Below are 25,416 nucleotides of genomic sequence, written 5' to 3'. Positions count from 1 at the left end.
ATGCTCGCAAGACTAATAATAAGCTCTTTGTGTGGCCACATCATTTCCACTGTTGCATAACACGGCTTTGTCCTGAGTAGGAGTCTTGTCTAATAATGCAACTGAAACAAACAAGGGTTGTCCTCTGCCCAGGGATAGGTAGATCAATGCATCTATATAGCCAGTATATTGTGTTATTCTTAACATATATTGTATAAAGTGATTTGTTACATGGAATCTAAGAACAGAAAGACAATCTTGTCAAATGAAAAGCCGTAAGACTAGGTCACCAAGAGAAATTTAAGTTTTCATTTCTTAGGTCCATCATGGTGCTCTTACACTTCTAGAACATAAACACAATTCATTCATGTTAAACCACCCACCTAAAAAAAACAAGTTCATACCGTCCTCTAGGGGATCATTTCAACCACAAACCTAGGAGGAAGGTTTACATAATCCTCTGTGTGCCACATGACCTGGCAGGGACTGCCCTGACACGACTATGACAGTGACCTGTCATTGGCCTTTTGCAGTTTGAGCAACCCCGGCTAAACCGTGGGTCTTGAGAGGACACAATTCACCCATTGAAGTGCTACACAGAAAAATCACTCAGTGTTCTCGGCAATAGCTGTGTCCTTCTGCAACAACTGCATGGGGGTTGGAATCATCTCCATACTGGTAGAAGTGCTAGGCATGGAGCCAAATTCAAAAACCCATTCCATATACTTCCACAGACACAGATTGTGCCTAAACTCTAATACAGTAAGATCTTTTTTTCCTCTGAATAAATGTACCTTTAAAAGGTTGGATTCTCCGCCCCCCCCCCCCCCCCCCAGTAGCATCCTTGGCAGATAGTCAAAACGGCAAATTCAGCTCATCTAAAACAGCTCACTTGTATTCCAGCGAGACATATAGACAGAATCTCCCAGAGCAAACACCGGGAATGGGTATGTTGTGTTTGTCCTCACCTGTCTCCCGACAGGGCGCTCGTTCGTGGCGCAGGAGAAAACGAACCTCCCCTCTCTGCTGACCCCAACGCTGCAGCACATCCAGCATCCGCTCACCATCATCTATGGCACGTTCTGAAAGCATGGAGTACACCAGGCAAGGAGTCATCACATGGCTTTTAAGTTAGTCGTTTAAATAGGGATTTACTATATAGTGTTGAACTAACCAATAACTTGCTCAACTAATCATAGAATAGGACATATATACCAGAGTCAGTTGGCAGGTAATGCAGCACTAATAAATATTTAATTGTAAAGGGGGAACAACTTGCTTCCTTTTTCAAATACATACAGTACATGATTAAATAAGCCACAGGCTCTCTAAAACAACAGACAAATCAGTTATTTATTTTGCTGTTCAATATGCAATATTTTTCTCGTTTAGAAATTCTAATGGCGAAGCATTACACCTAGAAGCAACATGATCAGTTTTAGTCCAAATCCTGGGCTTCACACAGCACCCTAACCTTGAAGATGCTCAGTGGTGTTTAGTGACTGCTTTCCTCAACTCTAGTAAAAAGTAGCAACTTAAGTGTCTGAAATTGGAAATAGTCCAGACAAAAATCGTTGCTTGCTGGCTATTCTCTTCCTTCTCCATGTTGCATACAGGTTTGGCCATGATTTTATTCCAATACATGTTGGGCAAACATGTTAAGACACAACAAAGTAGGTTGGACATCAGTATGGTTTTGAAAATATGCTTTCAAAAAAGTAAATAATCACAGTGTAATAGACGGATGTGTGTGGATGTGTTGACAGTCACCTGTTCCTCGCCACATTTCAGCCAAATAGCAGTCGCCCTCCCCTGGCTCTTTACACAGCTCCACCACATCTCGGCACAATGTTTCTGGTGTCACCGGCACTTCTGTGAAATGCTGGTCATTGTTGCTAAGGAACACGGTGAGGAACATCTACAGCAGGAAAATACACAAATCAGTGCTGGACCTGTCAGCAATATGTATAATCAAAATCGAAATCAGATTTGAAGTTAAAAAAACATTAAGCGTTACATTTAAAATGTTATTATTTAAGAAAATGTGTTGCTAAAGGCACTTTCGTTTTTACATGGATAACCTTCTAAAGACACTTTAAGAACCTTTTCTTTTGAAGATCAAATCAATTCATAAACTGCCATTTTATGGAACTACTGTACAACATGGTTTGCGGATAGTTAGTTGTCTGTTTGTTGGTAGTTAGACAGACATCTAAACAGGAACCCTCAAAATAATCACACCAAGGCTGACATAACCTCCATTAATAGGTGTTTTTCCAAGCATGCTACATGTAACCGAGCTTCACTATGGGGTCACTGTGAACTCACAGTGAGCTTATTATCACTGTACTGCTACGCTTCATGTATTAGTGTTGATGTTTGGAACACAATTATGTGGTCTGAGATATTCCTTTATAGTATGCCTTAGTTAACTCAAAGCTAATAAGGACTTGGAAAAACAGAAACAATAATAATTAATTGTAATTTGTCTAACTCCATGCTCTTATTGTTCTTCCCTTTGGGACTTATTTGGTTTAACAATGTATGCTTCATGTTTGGCTACCCGCAATGTTTGGGGCTATTTCGTTGTTATGATCAGTGACCTATGCATTTTCGTAAAACTCTCTTGGAAGTCGCTTTGGATAAAAGCATCTGCCAAATGCATAAATTAAAATAATGAATGAGAAGGTTGCCGGTTCAATTCCCGGCTGTTAAAAATGACGTTGTGTCCTTGGGCAAGGCACTTCACCCTCCTTGCCTCAGGGGAATTTACTGTAAGTCGCTCTGGATATGAGCGTCTGCTAAATGACTAAATGTCAAAACATTAAAACATTTCATCTGAAGCAGATGGTCACTTTCTGTTTAAACTTTGTTATAGTTTGATAACATGTTGCTTTTATGGATCCTATTAATGTATCACTTGATTATGACAACAGGGAATTCAGCAAGTATACACAGTGAGCTTGAGCATCTGGCCACCCAGCTTGGAGACAGAATGAGGACAAGCAGAGGGCCTATCCCAGAAATGTCCCTCAATATATGAAAGGTGAATGCAGTGGAAGACACTTTCCATAAAAGGATCTGAGCTTTGTCTCTTAGTAAAAGCTGATGAGGAGGAGGTGATACAAAGACACCCTTGGCAGAAAGTTGCCCTCTGGAGATGCATCCTGTCCTTTCCACTCTGCTAGAAAGGTCAACAGTTCCATCTACAATGCACAAACACCAAACTGCCACAACAACTGTTTATGTGGACAATAAAAAGAGTTATGAAGTGTGAGTTAGCTATTTTCTCACACCATAAACAACAGGCCAAGCCATTTCTACTCTCTCAACAGACAATGACTTATACTTAGAACGTTTAACAGGGGGTGCAGTAGATACTTTTTGCCTCAGAAAGATCTGATGACCTCAGGCAGGTGAAGTACTGCTACACTACTGAGGGGAAAAAATCACAGACGAACGATGACACTGGGTATTTTATTAGAGATGGCCACAACTGCAGCATTTCAACCCCTTTAATATCACAGGTACTTAGCATTTAGAGCAGTGCCTCAACTGTGTCAGGGGCCACCATTTTTTGCATCCAATTTCTTGAACCAAGAAAAAGCAGGCCTAAATATTTGTTAATTCAGGTTGTGGGTATTCAACTAAATGAAAAATGCTTGGCTCTGGAATTGCTAGTCAGAGAATACCAACTGGAATATCATATGATCTCCTTTATCAAAGTGGCTAAGATATATTTCAAATTTAACCAAGATTTTTTTTAGACCATGTGCGCCATGGTCTAAAACCATCTATGATCCGCGCAAGCTGTCAGCAAGGGATAAGGACAGAAACATGATTATGTTGAGGCAACAGTATGAAAGAATCCCGTCTTTCACATCTGCCACAAGCATCTGCCACTGCAACAGAAGTGGTTGCTGGACATGTACAGAAGCAAGGCTAAACCCCTTTACAATGCTAACTGTCAAGCAGTTGAAAAAGGAAATAGTCTGCAAAAACCAGCTCCCCTTTAATCCCATTTATGTCTAAAAAGTAGGTCTCAAGTGTCAGAGGTTGAAAGTTGAACAGAAGTATGTCACTTCTACTTTCACAATGTCACGTTTCACGTGTCATCTATTTTGGAAAATTGGAAGAGACAGCAGATATACAACCCTCTGTGGCCCCTTGGAGCATAAAGGACAGTGTTTAGACTCTCCCTTCCTCTTCCCTATATATCAGCACAGAACATCAAAGGCCATGCAAAGTGCTCTATTTATTGTATATCACTGTAAGGCTTGGACTTTCAATGAAGAAATGAGTAACTGATTGTGGATGACAGGGTGTTTTCTTCCCTCCCTATATGAGATCATATGGAAATTAAACTATTTCCCTTCTACCTGTTACCTTTGTACAATATTTCTCAACCACTTGCCACAGCTGAGCTCATGCTTTTAAATTAGTGGTTTAAAAGGTGTTTTACAATAGTGTTTAAGTAAGGTGTAAATAGTAAAAGTGGAACAACTTGCTATCTCCTTCAAATACATACATGATCAACATTTTGATGTGAGGGTGTAAATCATATCATCCAGCCAAAGGCGCTCTAAAACACGTGTTGTTTATTTTTCTGTTCAAGATTTTATTTTATTCTTGTTTAGAAATCCTCAAGGAGAAGCATCCCTCCATGCGGCAACATAATCCGTTTGAGTCCAAATGAGACCACTCCTGAGGCAGTTGAAATGCAACCGTAAAGGAGAGGTTAGTTGGACTCCCTGAATAAATCTAGGGAGAAAGGCAGGGCATGTCTTACAGAAATGCTCCGATATTCTGACAAAGTATGACTGACTAAGAGGTAGTTCAACTTGTGTTGTCACAAGGCTGAAATAATTAGACGGTCACTTAGAGGCAGCTGTCTGAAGTCCGAAGCTAACAGTTAAAACTCTGTGGACTACAGTAATCAATTACCATCAGGGGCAGTTTTAGGCACAGGCGGACCGGGCAGCTGCCCGGGGCGGCATTTTTTTATGTCACGTGGGGGGCGCACGAGCGTTTAAACAAACAAAAAAATCTCTGCGCCGCGAAGCGGTTTTGTCTTATCTATCAGTTAGTTATCTGTCAGTCACTTTGTGGGGAATTGGCATATCGGTGCCCCCTTCTGGCAGCTGCAGGCACCCCTGCTTGCTGAGACGGTGCCGTGCAGCATTTTCCGTCATTTGTGCCGCCAGGTAGTAGCGGTCCTCGTTCTGTGTACTCTCGGGGGGCGGCCGGCGGGGTAGATGGGGTGCAAGTGATAAACTCACCAGGGGCGCCCGATGTTTATTCGAAGCCGCCCTCAAATAAACGCTGCACCAAAAATTAACATTGTGTAATAAACGCCGCCCTCAAATAAACGCTGCACCCTAAAAATCTGAAAACGTTTATTTAATTGGTTAAATTCAACCCCAGTATTTATTTTTTGTGGGACAAATAAAGGATTATCTTATCTTATCACACATGTACATAACTTCTGCACAGCTTTCTGTTTGAAAGCTAACGTGTATGAACGTTTAGGCATGCTGCTTCAGATTTCTACACAATGTAGAACCCTTGCATTTGAGACAGTTGTACTACCAATGCACACCTAATTGATAGCCAATGAGAAAGGGAGTTGCCGCACTCACAGACAAGGAGGTCAGCGGTAGTAAATGAAACCTGCGTTTTTAGCTGCATTATTAATTTGTCACAATGCCAGCAACAAGTTTGTCTACGGCTGCACTGCAGCTACAATTCACAAAATCTTCCTTAAAAAATAAACACAGCAAACTCGAATAAACACCGCCCTCGAATAAATGCTGCGCCAAAAATGAACGTTATTTAATAGACGCCGCAGCATTTATTCGAAGAAATACAGTACTTCATTGTTAACTGTCAGTGTGATCTGGTGAGGTATCACCTAAAGCCAAAACAGTAAAATCACTGATAAAGAATACAAAAATAAAGTTGTAGAAAAATCTGCAGTAGTGCTTCTGTACCCCATTACTCTGGCTGTTGGCTTGGATGATGTTGATACTGTATCTTGGGGTCAATTAATCCTGGGTGCTGGAGGTCTTAATCCCAATAGTAATTAGCAGCAAAGCTGCTTTTGTCTCACCAGCTCAACAAAAATAACCTTGTCGGAGACGCACTGACAATTCTTTTCCACATATTTGTTCCTTGCTTTGACAGCACTTGGGTGCTCAAATATAGGTTTTTGAATAGTACTTGAAATGATACATACATATATTCAATATTGATAAACACGTTGAACTGATATCTTTAATATACCATGACAGGCTCAAATTTGAGAGCCAATTTGAGATGTGACAGCAGACCAGTGACAAGCACAGGGGTAATCCAATCTGGGGGATTAATTCATTATTCATGGTTGCTGACAAAACATTAGACAAATGAGCATCTGTTGATGCATGAATTACCTTACAACAGAGTGGAACACTTGAAATCCCTAGAAATGTCCCGTTCTGGAGGGATCATTTATGATGTGCTGCTACTGTGCATGTGAATTTGGCTCTGGACTCTTGGTGGCAGCTTGGGACAGGCTTGCGTGCCACCGCCGGTCTACTCCCAAATGTTTTGAAGCTGTGGCCCTCATCTAGGCCATATGGCAAGGGTCACGTGACGTTACAGTTGGATCAGCAAAACACCCCTCCCCCTTCGACAGGGCACATTATTCAGACAGCAGGACACTGTGCAAGAATAACAACAAAAGGACAAACTCAAAATGCTAAGCTTTCTGTGATAATACTTGTGCACTAGGCCTATCTTGGTGAGGGCTTTGATCAGTAGCACAGTCACATATTTTATAATGTGAATCTGAAAGGCAGATACGTGAGGAGTGTGACTGTGTGTGTATGGGTTTTTGTCACTGTGGTAACGGTTGCCAAGATACACCGTGAGCTCAGGTGAGGGCTTCACAATGGAAATCAATGGAAATGTAACCTCGGTAGTTTAAATAGGCCGCAATTTATAATTAGTCTACTAGTCATGCCCTTTGTCTGTAACCACTGACCTCGTAAAAACATCCACGGCATAACTGCAAAATGAACACTTGCCTCCGAATGAACCTCTCTTTTTAAGCATGTTGAACGTAAAGGAGATTCTGACAAGATTGGAATGGAACTGGATGCATGTGATTACCTCCCAACATGAGGAAATGTGGCACACAATGACTCTTTTAAATGTTTCCATCAGAGCCATTGTATTAACACAATGCATTCAACATCAGTAAACAATTTCTGCTTTGTTGATTTGGTCGCATCTACTATCTGCCGTCAGCCATGTATTAAACAAAATCCTTAAAGCGACACTCTAAATAAGAAGAGCATCATGTGTTTTACTGACTTGTACTGATGATCTTGGCTAATTAAAAGCAAGAGCACAGAATCAATACAAGAGCCTATACAGAGCTCACTCATACTCAAGGAGGTTAAACTGCTATGCACTTAAAAATATATTAAATGGAGCAGATTCTGAATCTTTTACTTCCAACTGGCATGCCAGTGAGATAAACCCTATGACGAAACATAAGACCGGTTTTCAACAAATTGCACGCTCAGAATATGACATGCTATCTTGATTTACCATTCTGTGCACTGTACGCTAGCTATTATTAGAATACCAGTTTCCCTATTGAGAGTGAAGGAGGGAGAGCACATGGAAACTGATTGACAGGGGACAAGTTTACACTAACTTCAGAGCTTTTTCACATTTCTGCGGCAGTTTTCCTGAAGTGACAAGTATGACTTGACTCTTTTGGGGGGTTTATTGAATGATGTTAGGCTGATTCACTGCAGCTATGTAATGTTCTTAACAACAACAAAAAAACGTTTTAAGTGAACACAAGCAGACGAGCCAGAAAAGCCACTGAATAAAACTAGACCCTTTTGCTGGCTTCACTGTGACTGATTCTAAAATCAGTGAAGGTCAAATGAAGCATTTCATTAGCAGTCTCTGAGCATATTCTTTAACAAGGTCTATCCTCAGTGTTTAATATCCACCACACACCAGGTTGTACTTGACGCATGCACTTCCATCATTCAGTAGAAAGGGAGAATGACCTACAGAACGTAAAGCTTTGAGCTAACCTTTTTCTAAATGTGGCGTTTTATATATGGCTTTGGTTTTGTTACAGATGATTGATTCAATGAATTATATGAAAATTCCTTTAAACACGTTACACAAGTTAAAATAAACCTGGAAGCTGTACAGGATCAGAAAGTTTAAAATCGGCCAAATACAGTGTAAAATAGGGAAGGATGGACAGAAGCCTACTTGCGTCTGTAAATAGATCATATTTAACCATTGAGAAACTGTGTGCATGATTGACACTGGATACAATGCATTTATTTAAAACTTGTTATTCAACATAAAAACTTTAATAAAAAAGTTGTGGCCGATGAAACTATGGTAGGCCTAATATATTTCAAGAATTCACAGTGCCACATGCCAGTCAGACAGTTGATAGTTGATAATCAAAAGCAATGCACAAAACAACAACAAAAAAGGCACATCCGTTTTCCAGAACAGTTAACTCACCGGCATCATTTTGATTGCTTGACAGGGGTTTGTTCAGCGTCACCTCCTAGAAGGCTTCGAAGAAATAAATCTCAAAATAACGGGGGGCGGAGGGGGCTATTGATAATCCAGCCGTGTAGTCAGATCCAATCAGTGTTGATAACGTCTGCCTTTACTGCTCAATTATAATATGCATGCTACTTATTGTCCTTCTCTCCTCAATAATATGTAGACCTGTTGCAGTGTGCCTCTTTTCTTCAAGATATTGACGTGTTGCCAAATAAATTGTTCATCTCACTGCAAGGTCCGGAGGCCACCAGATTGACATGTTCTGATACCAAATTTGATCGCGTTCAAATTGCAGCAGCCAAATTATTGATATAATAATTGATTATTCTGGTACGCGCAAACGCTTTTATGTCCTCGATGTCCCAACTGTGATGCAATTCATTTAGTACGCTGTTCCTCTCCGTCCTGCTTGGCTCCTGTCCTCTCAATGTATTCAACACGGAGTCAACAGACGACAACCTAACCCTGAGTGACGCTGAAGGCTTCTATGGCTAATCCCTTAGCAACGTCAAACTCCTCCCCTTTACCGTGCGGTGCTGGTTGAGCAATCCACGTCCAAATATTATAGACCACATAGGCTGTATGTTTATCGCCCCCTTCTGGCTTTGAGTGAAAAGTGCTCAATTTCCAAAGGGGTATCCTGTGAGAAATACGTGGCTCCTGGAGTCCCACAGAAGCTCAGAAACTTTCCTTCAGATGGAGCAAGTAACTACACAGTAGTCTCCTATCAGGTACAACAAGTCAGAGCTGTAGTTATGATGGGATCCTGGTCCATCTTCAGGCTGCTGGCCTGGAACACAAGCCCACTGTTTTCTGCCTAAACTGACAGACACCAGTGCGGGCCTCTGCGGATGCTCTACTGATCTGGAACTTTGGATGATCAGTGTTTCACCATCCAATTGCACATTTTCTTTTCTTTTTTACTGCTGATGCTGCATAAGTGTGCCTCTGGCCAACAACTCTGTGTGTCACCAACCATCTCTGGAGGAGATCCCTCTCTGACCTGCTCCTCACAAGGTTTCTGACATATTTTCTCTCAGTTGTCCTCTGAGGTTTTCCTTGTCTTTATTTTACAAGCAATGTCACAGAGTGCTTCACAAATGCCCATAGAACTAAACGTACATCAGGACTATGCCTCCATCTCATGAGAGTTGACCTGCTAAAGTATATACACTCTACAAGTCAAATAAACATTCCTGGTTAAATTAACCCTGACTAATGTGCTGTGTATTGTATATAGTCCCTGATTAAACTGCCCTAGCTCCCCAGGCTAGATGTCAGGGAGATCTGAGAGGTCACACTGTCACACTGAGTTGAGACTGCTCAACAAGCCAGGGAGCAAAACCCTCCAACATCAGCACGTAGAGCAAGATCTTCACCAACTATGCATCTGCTTGGATCCACACATTATCAAATATTGGAAATGACTGTTAGTAATGCTGTGTTTATGCTATAAAAATAATTTAATTCAACAGTTCTCAAATGTTTAATACCAATGCATCATACTGCACTTAAGTTCCCAACTAAATAACAACTTACACTGTCATCGAACATGCGCTTTCAGATTTGTAAGCGTGACTGTTAAAGCTAGTCAACAAAATGCTAACGCAGCGGGACTAGCTAGCAAGCACAGACTGCAGATCACTATGGTTTACATCAGTTAGCCTACACTTTATTCCTATTGTCTATATTCTTATTGACTTTCCTACTTTACCAGACAAGCTGTCCCACATTAGGCCTACCTGAAAATGCTGCTGATGCTCATGTTATGTTTGAAAGTTTGTAGCTTCTAAAATATTGTTTTCCCATTTCATTCCAACTTGAGAATGTTCCTAAGCCCTAAAACGATTTACAAAAACACCACTGGGGTGAGTTAACAGTTCTTATACCATGGTCTGGGTGAATACTCGATTCTGATTGGCTGCAGGGGTGTACATTATAGGGTGATAACGGACACCTACGGCGTCATTGCAGAAAAACTCTTTTCACCGTTCTAAATTATTCCGCTGGCCACAGGAGCCAAAATACTAAAATATCTGAAATAAGTAACCATAACAACAGTGACGTGGTTAAAGCCTCCATTTACAATTTTGAAAGACTTTAACAAGCTAACTTGTATTTACAGCAATGAGTGACTTCAATATTTATTTTAGCCATTTTGAAAAATGTTTATTTTCTGAATGTAGTGTCAGTGTCACGTAACCGCTCATCTCACATCCCATTCGCTGCACGTCGCTAGTCAATCTTCAGACAGGCTGCGGACAACACGACAGCAGCAGCAACTCTACACATAAAAATCTTGATTTTATTTGGGGACAATGACATGGCTTGATAGCTGGCTAGTCTTGCTGTTAAACATACAGTCAAATTATTGTCACTGTTTGGAGAAAATGTTGACTGATGTATTTCTCATGAACTTAGAAGTGTGCTCAGGCTTAAACATTGTGTCTCACACAGGGTGTGGGAAACAGGCTGTATTTTGTGTCGTTATCTCTCCATTTCAGAAGCAACCTTGAAACCGGGCTGAGACGGCACCCGAGCAGGTGGGACGCGCCGGCAAGAACAACTCCCTGATTTATGAGAAAGCTCAACCCTCTTTTCATCTTTTTATCTTACTGCACTGTATAATAGGCTGGTAGCCTGGCTGCCAGCCCAACTTCTCCCTGCCCACAAAAAAAATTTGGTCGGGAAGTTGGGTCTGGAGGGTCTCGTATTGGGGAACAACTAAAAACCCAGAATCGGGACGGACCAATGATATTGCCAGGCCGGGCTTTATACGATGATGGACAGATGATCAACAGTAACGTAATCACCCACGTCACAAAAGAGCGCTTAAGTTGAATTCGTTTTGAACGAACAACATATTACGTTGCTCTGATTGGTTGTAGGTCTATCCAATTGAGCGAATAGGCATTTGTTTTCCAGGCTCGTTTGAAACACGCCCCGTAGTCAAAGCCCAAAGGAGAGTTCTCAGACTCATATTTTGACTAGAATTATGAGTATGACAACGTCAGGCTAATACGCTGGGGCAGGGACAGATAGTTATAACTAGGCCTATAGTTCGTGAACCAACCCAAACTCTGTTGCGGGTAGGGAAGCGTAGACAGCCCCAGAGCTCTGTACATGTTGATTTCCAACTGCTGCATTAAAGCTGATATTATCGGACCTCTACTCCAGACTACTCTTTCTAGAACACATAGGCCTATTTGTGTCATTGAATACCATCATTACATATTGGAATAGACACAAAGACTTTAAATCCTTCATTGGCAGATATTATTGTCAAACATACTGTAAAATTATATTTACTGTTTGTCAGCCGTACACAATGTTCTTGACTTTAAATCTTGCTAGCATTAGCGTTAGCTTTCGGGCTAATATCTCAGCCAAGGGAAAGCCAGTGCTGGTTCCGTGAGCTGAGCGGACTATAAAATATCAGAGTTGGCCAACGTTAAAAAACGTTACATTTCTTTTGCAAAACGCCTGAAAACATAAATTAATGTTAGATAGATAAAAAGAAAATCGTTGGCAAGTGACCATGGTATAAGCGGGATAATGCCCTTTGAGGTGTCCATTATCAGCTGATATTGGACACCTCGTAGGGCATTATCTCTTACTTTTGTAAGTCTACAGGAGCATCTACCAAAAAGTGTCCCACATTACCCGAAATCACCCTATGTGTCTGTGTGTGTGTGTGTGATGAGGATGACAGCTGAAGCAAGGCTGCAGGAGAGATGAGGAGCTCCGGACAGCAGATCAACTGGCTGAGCAAACCCTGAATGGTGGAGGTCCCAGCTCTGGCTGTAAACACTGATATAGAGGGAAGGAAATGTGCTGCTTCACAGAGGTCCAGAACTTGACAATGAATATAGCATTCAGGTGCTATCATAGCATTCAGGTTTTATTATATATTATGACATGTCCCAACCAGAGTGCGAATTATACAATGACAATTGGGGAGGTCAACTTCTCTAGCCCTGTGAAGCCTGACACATCAACTAATATCCAGAAAATTCAGTTTTTTTGATATTATAGTGTTAATTGGACCTTAAGTCAAATTTCAGGTGGTTTGGTTCTTATTTTTTCCCAAACAGGAACCTTTTTACAGTCTTTGTAATATGCATATACCATCAGAAGCTGAACTTGTAAAGTGCAGACAGCATATCTGGGAGGTCAACACCTCCCATGAACTTGTTTTATGTTTCAACAATGGCTGGTCTGGGAACCATTATGTGAGTTTTGGATTTTCAATAAGAGTGTTTCACACTTCCCAGGGGTTTAATGCCCAAACATAAAGAAAGTAAGTCCACAGCTTTGTTTTTGTACATAGAAAACACATAAATTCCAATCTAAATATTTCTTAGTATGACATCCTTACTTTTAATTGGTTAAACATTTAACAAAACAGTGTATTTGGCATTGTGATATGACAAAATCCAGATTGCATCATGAAATACAGTATATTGGCTATGCGGGAAACTTGGTAAAATATTACTCTATAAACCTGCTGTATCATATTTGATACATACATTTTCAACACGATTTTACTATAAAATAATGAATTAAACATGAAGCAATTATAGGCTGCTTCAACACAGTAAATATTCATATTGAAAAATCAGAAACACTATAAATGTTATTCTTACTGTAACATTTTCAAAATTAGCAATGATCGTCCCTGCCGAAAACGAACGAGTCACTTCGAGATGGTGGCCATTTTGGAAATGGTATTTAAATGCCTGATACTGCTTGTAGTGCATTAAAAATCTACCAATTGGCAGAAGACATGTCTTGGATCGTATGCAACAGTTTTTTTTAGGAAAGTATTGCAATCATCATGATAATGACGTAGAGGTCTCTGAAACTCATGTATCAAATATGATACAAATGGCGCTACAGGGCTAGGCCGGCCACAGGTAACCAGCTGAGAGGCTGACAGAAGGAGGAGAGCTGGGATTACTTCTTTACTTCACAAAAGGAACACAAGGCTGAAAGGAGACCTCTACCAAGGCCAAACAGTGTTCTGAGACAAAGGGATTGGTCCTCAACAAATTGTTAAGTGAAATAAATATAACTACAACTTTTATTTGCTTTGGTTGTTTATTAATTTAGTAACTGAATACAGTATGTTAGTATATCAAAAAAGTGCAATTATATATTTGATGTTGAAGTTGTTCTTCATCTTAATGACATTACAACCCTACCATAACAATTTGATAATGTACCGTTTATAATGTAAAGTTTATTAATGAACACCTTTAGACACCAATCAAGTCAAGTCTTGTGAAAAGGTTCTGTGTACCTTCTTGACAAGAATTTAGCTAAAATAATAACTTTCTCCAAACTTAGTGGTTACATCCAAGTAAGACATTATGTGACCTTGGCCTTTGACTCTACTGCCATCACAAACTTCCCTAAAGTCGTCAGCTAGCAGTTGAAGCTCCTCGAAGGCAGCAAAGTGACCCCCCTCGGGGCATGAAAGAGTAGGACAAAATGTTCTGATACTTGCGACGAGCCCAAGGAGGGGGGTAGTGGAATAGCTCTTCAGGGAAGGCTGCTAGTCCGGTGGGCACATACACCCCTGTCCTGTTATCACAAAAGGCAACAAAAGATCCATGTCATTCAAACGTTGTTTAAGCCCATCATGTCGCAGCATTTTGTCATTGAGCAAAAATTGCAGCTTTGCTAGGTTGGTGGATATTGATAGGATATGGAATTGCTACATCAGTGCGTTACTGTAGCTACAGCGTGCTAGGTTTGCCAGAGACTATCGGAACAAGTAAAGACATCAGTATCAACCTTACCTCACATCAACTCTCTAGAATATTTTCCTTTAAATTCTCACAATAGAAACGCATCGAAGGAATTATGGAGCCAGTTGTCCAATAAATCATGATATTGGTAAGGAGATCATCAAGTTGGTACTTCCTAAAACAAAATGCTGCCCTTATTATAGGTCAAGCAATATATAACTCTCATTTAAATGTTCAGTGATGAAGCACAAAAGTGTTTATTATTGTATTTTATTTAGATTCTGTCAGTTTCATCAGAGAAAATGTGCTTGTTACTGTACCTCTCCAGTCCTCCGTCCTCAAGATTGCTATTTTCAGAATCAGTCCAGGTAGAGAACTTCTCTAAGATATAGGCCGCTAAGCCCACAGGAGAGTCATTAAGTCCACACCCTGGAGAGGGAACCGAGGGAGGAGAAAGCTGTGATCGCTAATGCTAATGTCCAGACTGCTGATTCTTAGCTTTAAGGCACTTGCAATAGGACCGGCCCAGTTGAGACAAAAACTGGGTCCTTTTTTAAACATTACTGATTGCTGCAACATTATAATTCAACACAACTCACAGTTTCATAAGGGTGATGTTAAATTGGGTGGACAAAAAAGACATGGAGGCCTTGTGCTTGTGGCTGACCTGCTGTGTCTGGCTTGGTCGCCTGGATGTGTAGGTAGCCTGTAGAGCGTGTAAATTCTTCTCCACAGGCTAGAGGCGTTTGACATCTTCCTTTGAAAATACAACGAGGGAGGGGAGGTAAGATCCCAGCAGCAAGGACAGGAACATGGCCGGACCCCCGAAAGGCACGTTGAACATGTTGAGGTGAAGACCTTTCACAGACCTTGCGAAGTAACACTGTCAGAATGCAAGATTTTTGGACTATAAAACAATTATGAGCTTGTCTCAGACCAAGATCGTGGGATGTCACAGGGGGTGAGACATGCTTCCCATTACTGAATAACAAGTTTGCATTCTCCTATAAACTTTAGCGTGGGTCTACACAAACTATCCAGTCATCAGAGGTTTCATACTGCCAGTGCAAGAGACTGTAAGTGTCTCTTTTACTGAAAGACAAGGCTGTGAAATACTACCATGGGTTTTATTTACTCTGGTCTCATCTGGGCCATGTTGTTGGCGATGATGGAGCCCCAGTCCCCTCCTTGTTGGTAGAACTGGTTGTGACCTAGACGTTCCATCAACTTAAGGAACACTCGAGTTGCTGCTAAAGTATCAAACCCTTCAGGAACAAACATTAGATTCACCTTGCAGCACAGAAGCCAGTTTGAGATGCACAATGTGTGGACATTGCTCTACAGCAAAGGGCGCACAAAATCATCTTTTTATACTACAGTTTAGCCTCAAAAGTAAACTTCAAGGTTTCCTTGCACAAATGTTAGGCTACATTCATACCTTGCTGTTGTGGGGCGTCTGAGTAGCCAAAGCCTGGGATGGAGGGGCAGATTACCTCAAAGGCCAGCCCATCCTCACGCTGAAGAAGGAAGGGTAGCATCTTGTAGAACTCAAAAAAGGACCCGGGCCAACCATGGACAAGCATCACAGGCTGAACTGCCTGTCTGTCAGGCACATGAGGAGAACTCATGCAAAGGAAGTGCACATTCAGACCTGGATCCCCAAATGAACAAAATGGAGCAACCAATCCATAGTTCTACCTGTCCTATCCAGCCAGATTGAGTTGCTCAGTGGTACATAACATGAATATCTATTTTAGATATTTTATCATTGTTACATTTTGCACTGTTGTGACGTTTACTTGATTCAAAACATATAATGTTTTTGTTTAATGTTGTCTTTTAACATGTACAGAGGTAATCTAATAACGATATTTTCACTTTTGTGGTGTAAAAATAAGTTACCTTCAATTCGGGTTTTGAAATGTGGGTATTTGTTGAGGACGTTAACCTGTCCATTCCAATCAAACTGATTGCACCAATACGAGGCAATTTGTTGGAGGTATGCTGAGTTGAAGCCGCAGTTGAATTGGGAATCCACCAAAGCATCGGTGTATTTGGCTCTGTCAAGACGATGGTGAAGATCCTGAAGACAAACAGGGGAATGTTCACTTTCTTGGACACATAATCATTTATTATTCCCTCTATGTATTTTTACGTCCCACTTGGCACTATTTTAAAGACTGAATCCACATGTCAGTTTACTGGGACTTCTACACGTCTTATTGGCTCTTACGCTCATTCACATTACCTTTATTTCCTCATCGGAGGTTTCCACCGTAAATGCATAGATTTTGGTGTCATTAGACCTCTGTTGTCTTTCTGACCCCCACCAGCCATCCCCGATTGGAATGGTGGTGACTGTTCTGGCACCAACCATCCAGGGCAAGAGAGGACCCCTGGACCTGAGATCAGCTAGAGATATGTTGAGTCAACAGTTGTGGAGTCTGTGACAAATGGAAACTGCTCAGAATAACCTACCATTGTATTTTACACTATATTTGTTTAATTTGATATACAACTCTTTCAACAACTTTTCTATACTACCAGTCAAAGATGTGAGGTACTGGTGTCTACAGACATACAGTGTATGCACAGTGTTATACGTTTGTATTTCATTTAACTTCTGTGAACTTGCTGTTGGTCTGCCCAGTTTAACAGTCTATAAAGCCTAATTAGAATTCTTAAATCGAACCACCACATTCTTCATATGCTTAACTCACTATAATCTCTTTATAACAATAATTTGCAAAAAAAAATGACACCGTCACAACATGTGAAAATACAACACACACAACTCACCTTGAAGACACGGCTGCATGCATTTCTAATCAGTGACAAGGTTTCAATGAGACCTCTACCTTACATCCAGTCTGCAGTCACTAAGTAGGTACTAGGAAAGAGCTTAATCTAAATCTGGCCATGTGAGACCATTTCAATTAAAGCAGTTTAATCTATTTTTTGCTAGTTTAAGCAAGAGTCACAGTTAGTATGTATGAGTAGATGAAGAACATTGGGTTAGTGTTAGCATTACTTGCTTAACATATTAGTTTTATTGGTTCAATGTTAATAGTTTTGTTGTAAATTAGTGTGAAAAGTTTCTAAATCGGCATTAAAGGTATATTTAGTGTGACAGGTGGGAGGAGGATAAACCAGGGAGCCATCTGGTTCACCTGGTTCTGTCACGTGACCACCTTAATTTCACTCAAATACAGGTAGCTGGCATGCCACAGTTAGTTTTGTTTTTAATCAGAGCTGGTGATTAAGGTGAAGCGGGTAAGGACAAGCGTCACCACGTAGTCTATTCTCACCAATGTTTGTGTTTTTAACAGATTAAGACGGTAAATGTGAGGTGTATTAAACAGCGTAAATTGTGGGATTAAATGAGAAATGTTATACTGCTTTGTATTGATTATGCCTTTATTGTCGTTGTAGTGTCTTGTGCTTGAAATACATGGTTCCCGTCTGACCTCAGCACAGACGGAGGCCTACAGGTATTAATTGCATGTCATGTAAAACCAGTACGTTTTGATCAACCAGTGGCTAATATGATGTTTACTATTTTCAGGTATCATTAGTAGCCACTGTTTTCCCCCACCGTAGACTTTAACTAAAAAAACAACAACTATTTAAAACATTCGCTGTTCCCCAGCCTAATAGCCTACTATAGAACAGCAGTTCAGGGCTTGCGGTTTGCCGTTGGGTGCCTTATGTGAAACCACCTCCAAGTGTTTGTGTGTCACTTATTTTGTTGGCCTAGCCTTATTCTGTCATTTTGTTACTTTGAAGTGAGAGTGCCCCCCCCCCCCTTTTGGGTTGATTTAATATTAGTTTGATTTGACATTTGGTAACAGGCATTGTAATGAGATCGCAGACTTGGTGCAGCTTGTTGTGCTAGTGGCTCGAGGGAGCACCAACTGTACCGTAAATAAAGTGCATTATTTTTGTACGCCGCCTCTTCCCCTATTCATTTAATTGAACTGACCATCGTGAGAAATAGCCTACCGTTCAGGTTACCGCTGGCTCTTAGTAAAGAGTTTCTTAGTAAAGAGCCAGTAGGGTCTAGGTTTATGGAGGACCAAACCTGCCATATTTAAAAATGAACGAATGAATAAATAAATGTCCACATCCATGCATTTAGACATAAATAAATGAATACATGTACTAGCCTAATTAATGCACAATTGTCAATCAATATTACCTTATAATTTACATGTATTTATGTTTTTATTTGTGTATTCATGTATTTATTTATTCATTTATGTATTCATTCATTTATTAATTCATGTGTTCATTCATTTATTCATTCCTGTATTTCTTCTTCTCAATATGTTAATGAGATGTGTCCATCATTGGCTAATCGTTTTCCACGCTTTGTATTCAATTATGTAGCCTTACATCCATCCTTGCTGTCATGGACAACATAGCCTACATGGACAGGCTGGCCGACCTTGTTGAAAATAAAGATTTAATTCACCATATATGATATTTGGATAAACAAACATGTTATAAAGATTTTACTACGTTAGTTGTGGGCTATCACTTAACACCCAACTTCACTACGCTGACCGGCCAACCATGTGTTTACCCCGATAAAAACGTAAACATTTTAAAATAAAAAATCCTGATTGTTGATTGTCAAACCAACATATTTGTCCTGTGTGTAAGAGCGAGATAGACAATCTGGCATAGCCCCCAATCAAGCAGAAGATAAATTTGTGAAGATTGACGACACAAAGTTAATCATCGAAGATGAAAAGTAGCTTAGTCCTAAATGGAGTTGTATGCCCCATAGCACATATTTTACAAAGACTACGGCAACAAAAGCCAAACGTTGCCACGTTGGGAATGGGATGCCGTTGCGACGGTTATTGTTGGAGCAACAAGTTGCCTAAATAGCCTGTAGCCTATGCCATGTTTATGTACATGTCAGCTTTACATGTAGAAAAGAAAATCTCAGAAAAGGTGAAAGGCTTGGTGACCGGCGTGGAGAAATGCACGTCTAGTGTGAACAGCATCGCGCCATTCGTAGTATATTGTGGCGCTCCAGTGTGTCCCAGGCGTTAGCTAGATTGAATCTATGGCTCTGGATTGATTGCAATGTCTGAACATCAGTTTCCACGCCTACTGGCCTCCTCTCATTATCATATTGGGAACAATGAATGAATGAATGAATGAATCAATCAATCAATCAATCAATCAATACATAAATGAATACAAAATGTAAAATATATGTAACTATTGATTGACAATTGTGCATTAATTAATATATATATTCGTTTATTTCTGTCTAAATGCATGGATGTGGACATTTATTTATTCATTAATTCATTTGTAAATATAGCAGGTTTGGTCCTCCATATAGGTTACATTAGTATTGATACATGCTTAGGTTCCAAGATGCAAACATGGAGCTTTATTTCAGAAATCCTTGGAATCTATACCAACAGTCACAAATAATTGTTTATTAATACTGCTATTAAATTGTATCAGATTGATAAAGTTGTTAATCAAATACAGTCTCTAAATCCTGTATCCTAAATTTGTATTTATTATATTGCCGATGTATTAAATGTTGAGTTAATCAAATGTCGATTATGTTAAACAAAGAATGCTGAAGAGGCAGGCAACTATTTTGCCAGGATCTCATAACAACAAGGCCTTCTGACCAGGGCCGGGTTTCCCATATTTCTTTAATAAGCTCTTAACGCTAAGCGCTTCTTTGGACCGTTCTTAGAACACTCCTAAAAAGCTCATGGCGTTAAGAGCTTCTTAACGAATCTGGGAAAACAGGTGTTGTATCACCCGATGCATGACTCTCTGGATTGGCACCCCCTCGCGGGAGCGCGCGCGATTCAGAGTGAAGGATTTCGTCTTGATATTGCATCCGAAAGAAGGGGAGACAGAAGTCTCACATTATACCGTCTTTGTTGTTGAATTCAAGAGAAGGATGTCTTATCTGTGTAAATATCAGATGCTATTTTCAACGCAAAATCCTTAAAAGTCGTCATTCAAACGGTATAGTAAAGAACGCGAACCAACATTCTTGCTCCACGAAATCGCATTCTGAGGAAATATACCCCAGTATGATCATGATTATTGATGTATTGATGTATTTTGTGTAGCAGGTTCAAAGTATTTCGCATGGCTCTTCATACTAATGTATAGGTTCAAAGGCATGTGATTTTAATGCAGTTAGCCTGTGCGTAGGGTGCACGGGTTACTCAGACAGGTCGAAAACAACAGCCTTCTGATCCAGAATCAGCTGTCCTGTAAAGGGACCAAAGGTTCACATGCCTAGCCGACAAAAGACAAGTACTAAAAACAATGTATCAACCATGTATCAACATCAAAAGAACCATCAAATCCTTTAAGATAGAAAATATTATTCTTATTGTTTAAATCAATTAAATAAATGAAAAAATAAAACATAATAATCCCTCACCTACCATGGACTGTTCTGTTTTCAGACCTGTCCACCATACACATGTATTGGTATTTAATTTATGCTATTAAATGTACATAATGCTGGCATAGAAGGAAACGTATGCGGGGGGAGAGCATTTCATGGCAGGTTTCCCATTAGATGCAAGTGCAATGCATCCCCTGTTAACCCTGACTAGGACAGTGTGACATGCCTGAAACTTACTGTGCTTACTCATCCTAGTGCCCTCAGTGTACAGTAAGAATTTGATGCTGGGATATACAGAACAGACAATAGAGGGGGGGTGCATCTCACGACAGGCTTAATGCACCCCTGCTAACCCTGACTAGGAAAGTGTTACATGCCTGAAACTTACTGTGCTTACTCATACTAGCCCCATATTGTGCAATGCACACACTCTGTGAATAACAGACACTATAAAATTAAAGATTTTTAATAAAATTAAATAATATGAACCTTTTTATTATTTGCAATGCAGTTGCAGTCCCATAATACCTGCTGGTAGGTATTTTGATTTTGGGTAACAGTACAAATGAGCTGACAGGACAACCACTGTCCTGTTGTAGTTATATGCATAACCAATACAATCTAGTGTATGATAAATACGTGACTCCTTTTTCGTGTTATTTTCTTTGTTACTAATGTTTATTGAGGTACATCTTCACAAAGTATTTCTTTGTCAAGGCAGTTCTGTATATCCCAGCATCAAATGATTCTTACTGTACACTGAGGGCACTAGTATGAGTAAGCACAGTAAGTTTCAGGCATGTCACACTGTCCTAGTCAGGGTTAAATTATACAGTTATCTGCACAACTATGAGGGTAAGTAGTTTTGTGGTGTTCCGGTCGGCTAGTGGCTAAGCTAGTTCGATGTGTTCATTTTTAGTGTAGTATAGAAGCTTGTTTGTCTTTATTTTAAACGTTAACTCTCCGTTTTTATGTATTATCATTTGTATTTCTGCCCCCCCTCAGTTTCTAATAAAGATCAGGGCACAGGGGAAGTAGTGGTCAGGGCATTGTGCTACAGGTCCATGAGGAAAGCTGAGAAACCTCAGTCTGAGTGTATGGTGAAGTTAGGATTGATAAATTCAAGTTCAGGTTCAGCCAACACTTATTAGCTTGTTACTTTAATAACCCGGCGTTCCCAATGTTCCTGGGGATTTAGATAAGGTCAGTTACGTTTATTATAACTCTCAAATATAATGATCTCCATTAGGCAGGTAAGTTTACCTAACTGATCCCCTCCGGGTTATATGCGTTCTTATTCAAGTTTTCCCCAACTCAGTCATTCATTTAAGGTGCAATCTTGTGTTTAAGGTATTAGGCTATCATGTTTCAAAGAAAAACGATTATGGATCTTGATTTAATGCAGTTGGCAATGGCATATTACAACATACTGTAATCCAACATATAGAAATAAATGACATTTGATCTGTGATTATAGAATAGTAGATATAGAAAATATTGTAAACAAGATTGTGTCCTAAAAGAATGGTTAAACAGTGACCAAGCTAAGATAAATAAGTATTTACGATGACATTTTATTTATGCAGGTGGTACTGAAAGATTCCAGTCCTGTGGAGCTGCTTCACCACAGTTGCACATGTGTTGCTGGAGCAGCATTCTGCAACCACTGTGTTGCTTTGCTGTTCCAGTCAGCACATTACTCTTAGCTGAAGGTGCCAGTGGTCCCTTCTGTGCTAAGCTGTACTGAAGGAGAACAGCAGTGGCACAAGCCCAGAACTTTGGTAAGTTTGCACTGTAATTATAGAGCTTTTGCAATCCCTGACTGACGAAACACCTCCTTGTCACTCATGGAACCTAGCCTGACGTTGTCATATTCATAATTCTAGTCAGAATATGAGTCTGAGAACTCTCCGTTGAGCTTTGACAACAGGGCGTTTCAAACGAGCCTGGAAAACAAATGCCTCTTCGCTCAATTGGATAGACCTACAACCAATCAGAGCAACGTAATATGTTTGTTCAAAACAAATTCAACTTAAGCGCTCTTTTGTGACGTGGGTGATTACGTTACTGTTGATCATCTGTCCATCATCGTATAAAGCCCGCCCTGGCAATATCATTGGTCCGTCCCGATTCTAGGTTTTCTGTAGTTGTTCCCCAATACGAGACCCTCCAGACCCAACTTCCCGACCAAAGTTTTTTTTGTGGGCGGGGGGAGAAGTTGGGCTGGCAGCCAGGCTACATGGAACCCTCAGAGTGCTAAAACAAAACTCAAGGCTCCGTGAGGGGACATACCCACCATGGCTTTAAAGGTGCAGTGGGACTTGTAGGTGGAGAAAACTTCGCTCTGAAGAGCATGGATGACTGTGTTTGACACTGCAGCTCTGTACTGTCGAGGACGACCTGTGTGTCGCTGTAGCTGCCATGAAAGTTGCGTGGAAGATGGGTCTTCACAGCTGCAGGAGACATCCATATACAGACTGAGCCCAGTAAGCTGTAGAGGAAGTTGGCCCAGGTCACGATGATTCGGCTGACGGTTGCTCGGTGGATGTTAAATCTATGACCCAACTTCCTCTGGGTACAGCCAGTGGACAGGTATGTCAGGAAGAGGAAGAGCTCATCTATTGGCAGCAGTTTCTGGGGGAAGGTGTTTAATGAGTGTTGGTTCAAAACCACCCTTTTAATGCTTACGGATCTGTGTCTGTGTGTTTTTTGCCGTAATGGGTATTTACAGTTGGTCTGGTTCAAGGGCTTTCAGTTGTTGCGCTGGTGGCATAGATTTTCTTTGCTCTGGTGACCCTAACTATTTTGGCTGTTGCTGCCTCGCTCAGGTTCCAAAACGCCATCAGATGCTCGTATGAGGGGAATCTAAAATACAGTATTACAATTGAAGTCAGTTGTCTTGTCATACAAACTCAAGAATAACATTAAAAATCCCATGACATGCTGTTTTTGTATGCTTTTATATAGGCCTTAGTGATCCCCTAATATCTGAAGTCTCTTTCCCGAAATTCAGCCTTGGAATGAAACAACCTGCTAAAGTGAACATTTTCTGTCATGAGACCTTTAAGAAAAAAAGAGGAAATAATCAGTTAATAGAAGATGTTGATACAATAACTAGCTTACCTGGTGTAAAATTGGATGTTTTCCGGACTTTCCGGTGGTCGAGATCGGCGCTCCCAAACACCAGCCTGTGACTTACCGGTATATTTGTTCCACTCATAAAGAAGGAACAGAGCCTGCTGCCAAAACCCGTTTACCCTTAGCAGTAGTGACGATTTCATGGTCTTCGAAATGTCGACTGCAAACCTTGGTGTGTTGGGTTACCAAAAATTCCACCCTCCTTACTTTGTGCAGCCACCGCGCACGAAGGCAGGTGTCCTTCGGGAAGCAGTGGAAGCTCAAAAGGCTGTTATAACGACTTGAAGCCGAGCAAAGTGGTACACAACAGTGCTCCTTAGACCCATGCACAGTACCTTGGAACCTAAATGTATCACGTACATTATATTTCTTTTAACTTTCTTTTTTCCGTACAACCGCACCACTCATCTTGTTGTTCGTTCACTAATGCGGACGAGGACAGGAAGTACACCGGAAACCGATTTGCCCTATCCACCTTATTCCTCGCTCCCATGATCCATTTCCTGAATTATGGGCGCGACTTCCGCAGGCGGCGATTGTCATGGTAACGCTCATAAACAGTCATTGCGGTAAGCTAATTCTGATGCTAAATTAAACATGTGGGAACACAGCCTGTTACACCAGAATCTGGACAGTTTAATCATACCTCTGCCTTTTACTATCGAGGGATGGGAGTCCGACCTGAAAGTGGCCTCAAATAACGTACAATAGCATATTTAGCTACTTTATTAACTCTGTTGCTACGGACGGTGAAGCGATAAATAACCTGAAAAGCTCTGAGTCTTATCAGTAGCTAGGTACCTCCACAGCAATAAAGTTGGTCGCGTTTTAATAAAGGAGGTGGGACACAACCTTATTTACCTTAAAGCAGACATAGAGCCTTGTCAGAGCCTCAAAGATCACCGGTCCTGGGTTTTAGTTTAATCGTCAGGTTAAATACAAACGGCTGGGTGCTCATGTGTAGCTGGACCAGCACACTACTAACCCACAAAAATTCCTATATATGAACACTTGCATCCCACCTTTACTGACAGTAGGCCTACTGCAACTAAATCTGGGGTGGTCTTTCGTAGCCTAAACACAAAGTAGGATGCGGATTTCCTTCGTCGGCTTTTTGTCCACAACATGAAATGAGTACACATACGATAGTGTTTTGGGTGGTCTCTTCAAGGCTAGGTTTTTCAGCTACATTGTTTTGTAGTCCTCATCTGTTGGCAGACGAAGGAAACTGTACCGTTTGTCACAAGAACAATCCCTTTTTGTTGTGGGTGTGTGTTCAACACACTGTCGTGGAAGCTACAGATTTAGCTAAATCTGGTTGTTAGCTAGTAAAGCCGCGAACAGCGCAACAGGTAGCCTACCAGAGCTCCACAATGACATTTCATAACAATGATAACAATCAAATGACAACAAATGTTTAAAAACAAACCAGTTTTAGTTAAATTACAGTTTAAATTACTTTCGAAAGAATCACCGTTGACGGCTGGCTGGGACTAACGTATAGCAAACCGCAACTTCCGCTACTCACCGGAAGTTGCA

General features: G+C 40.7%; 1 protein-coding gene and 1 pseudogene across 2 annotated transcripts in view; both read right to left on the bottom strand.

Moving 5' to 3' along the window:
* The window catches only part of tp53bp2b (tumor protein p53 binding protein, 2b), a 35,348-nt gene extending 24,926 nt beyond the window's left edge, over positions 1-10,422 (bottom strand). The window contains exons 1-3 of one of the 2 annotated variants that reach the window (XM_084686058.1): positions 10,320-10,422; positions 1,750-1,897; positions 948-1,061 (exon numbers count right to left, since the gene is read on the bottom strand). In XM_084686058.1, coding sequence (XP_084542184.1) covers positions 948-1,061; positions 1,750-1,897 — 262 coding nt within the window. In that variant the 5' untranslated portion in view covers positions 10,320-10,422. Of the gene's footprint in view, positions 1-947; positions 1,062-1,749; positions 1,898-8,529; positions 9,469-10,319 lie in introns of those variants that run through there. The other variant, XM_084686057.1, reaches the window with a different exon arrangement.
* A 3,307-nt stretch (positions 10,423-13,729) lies between these two features.
* On the bottom strand, positions 13,730-17,152 carry LOC146238025 (epoxide hydrolase 1-like; annotated as a pseudogene).
* Positions 17,153-25,416: the final 8,264 nt, after the last annotated feature.

The sequence above is a fragment of the Hypomesus nipponensis genome, chromosome 21, assembly GCF_054491055.1.
Source record: "Hypomesus nipponensis isolate SF chromosome 21, ASM5449105v1, whole genome shotgun sequence".
Classification (NCBI taxonomy): domain Eukaryota; kingdom Metazoa; phylum Chordata; class Actinopteri; order Osmeriformes; family Osmeridae; genus Hypomesus; species Hypomesus nipponensis.
Note: the sequence above shows the minus strand (reverse complement) of the source record. Positions and strands in the feature narration are given on the sequence as shown.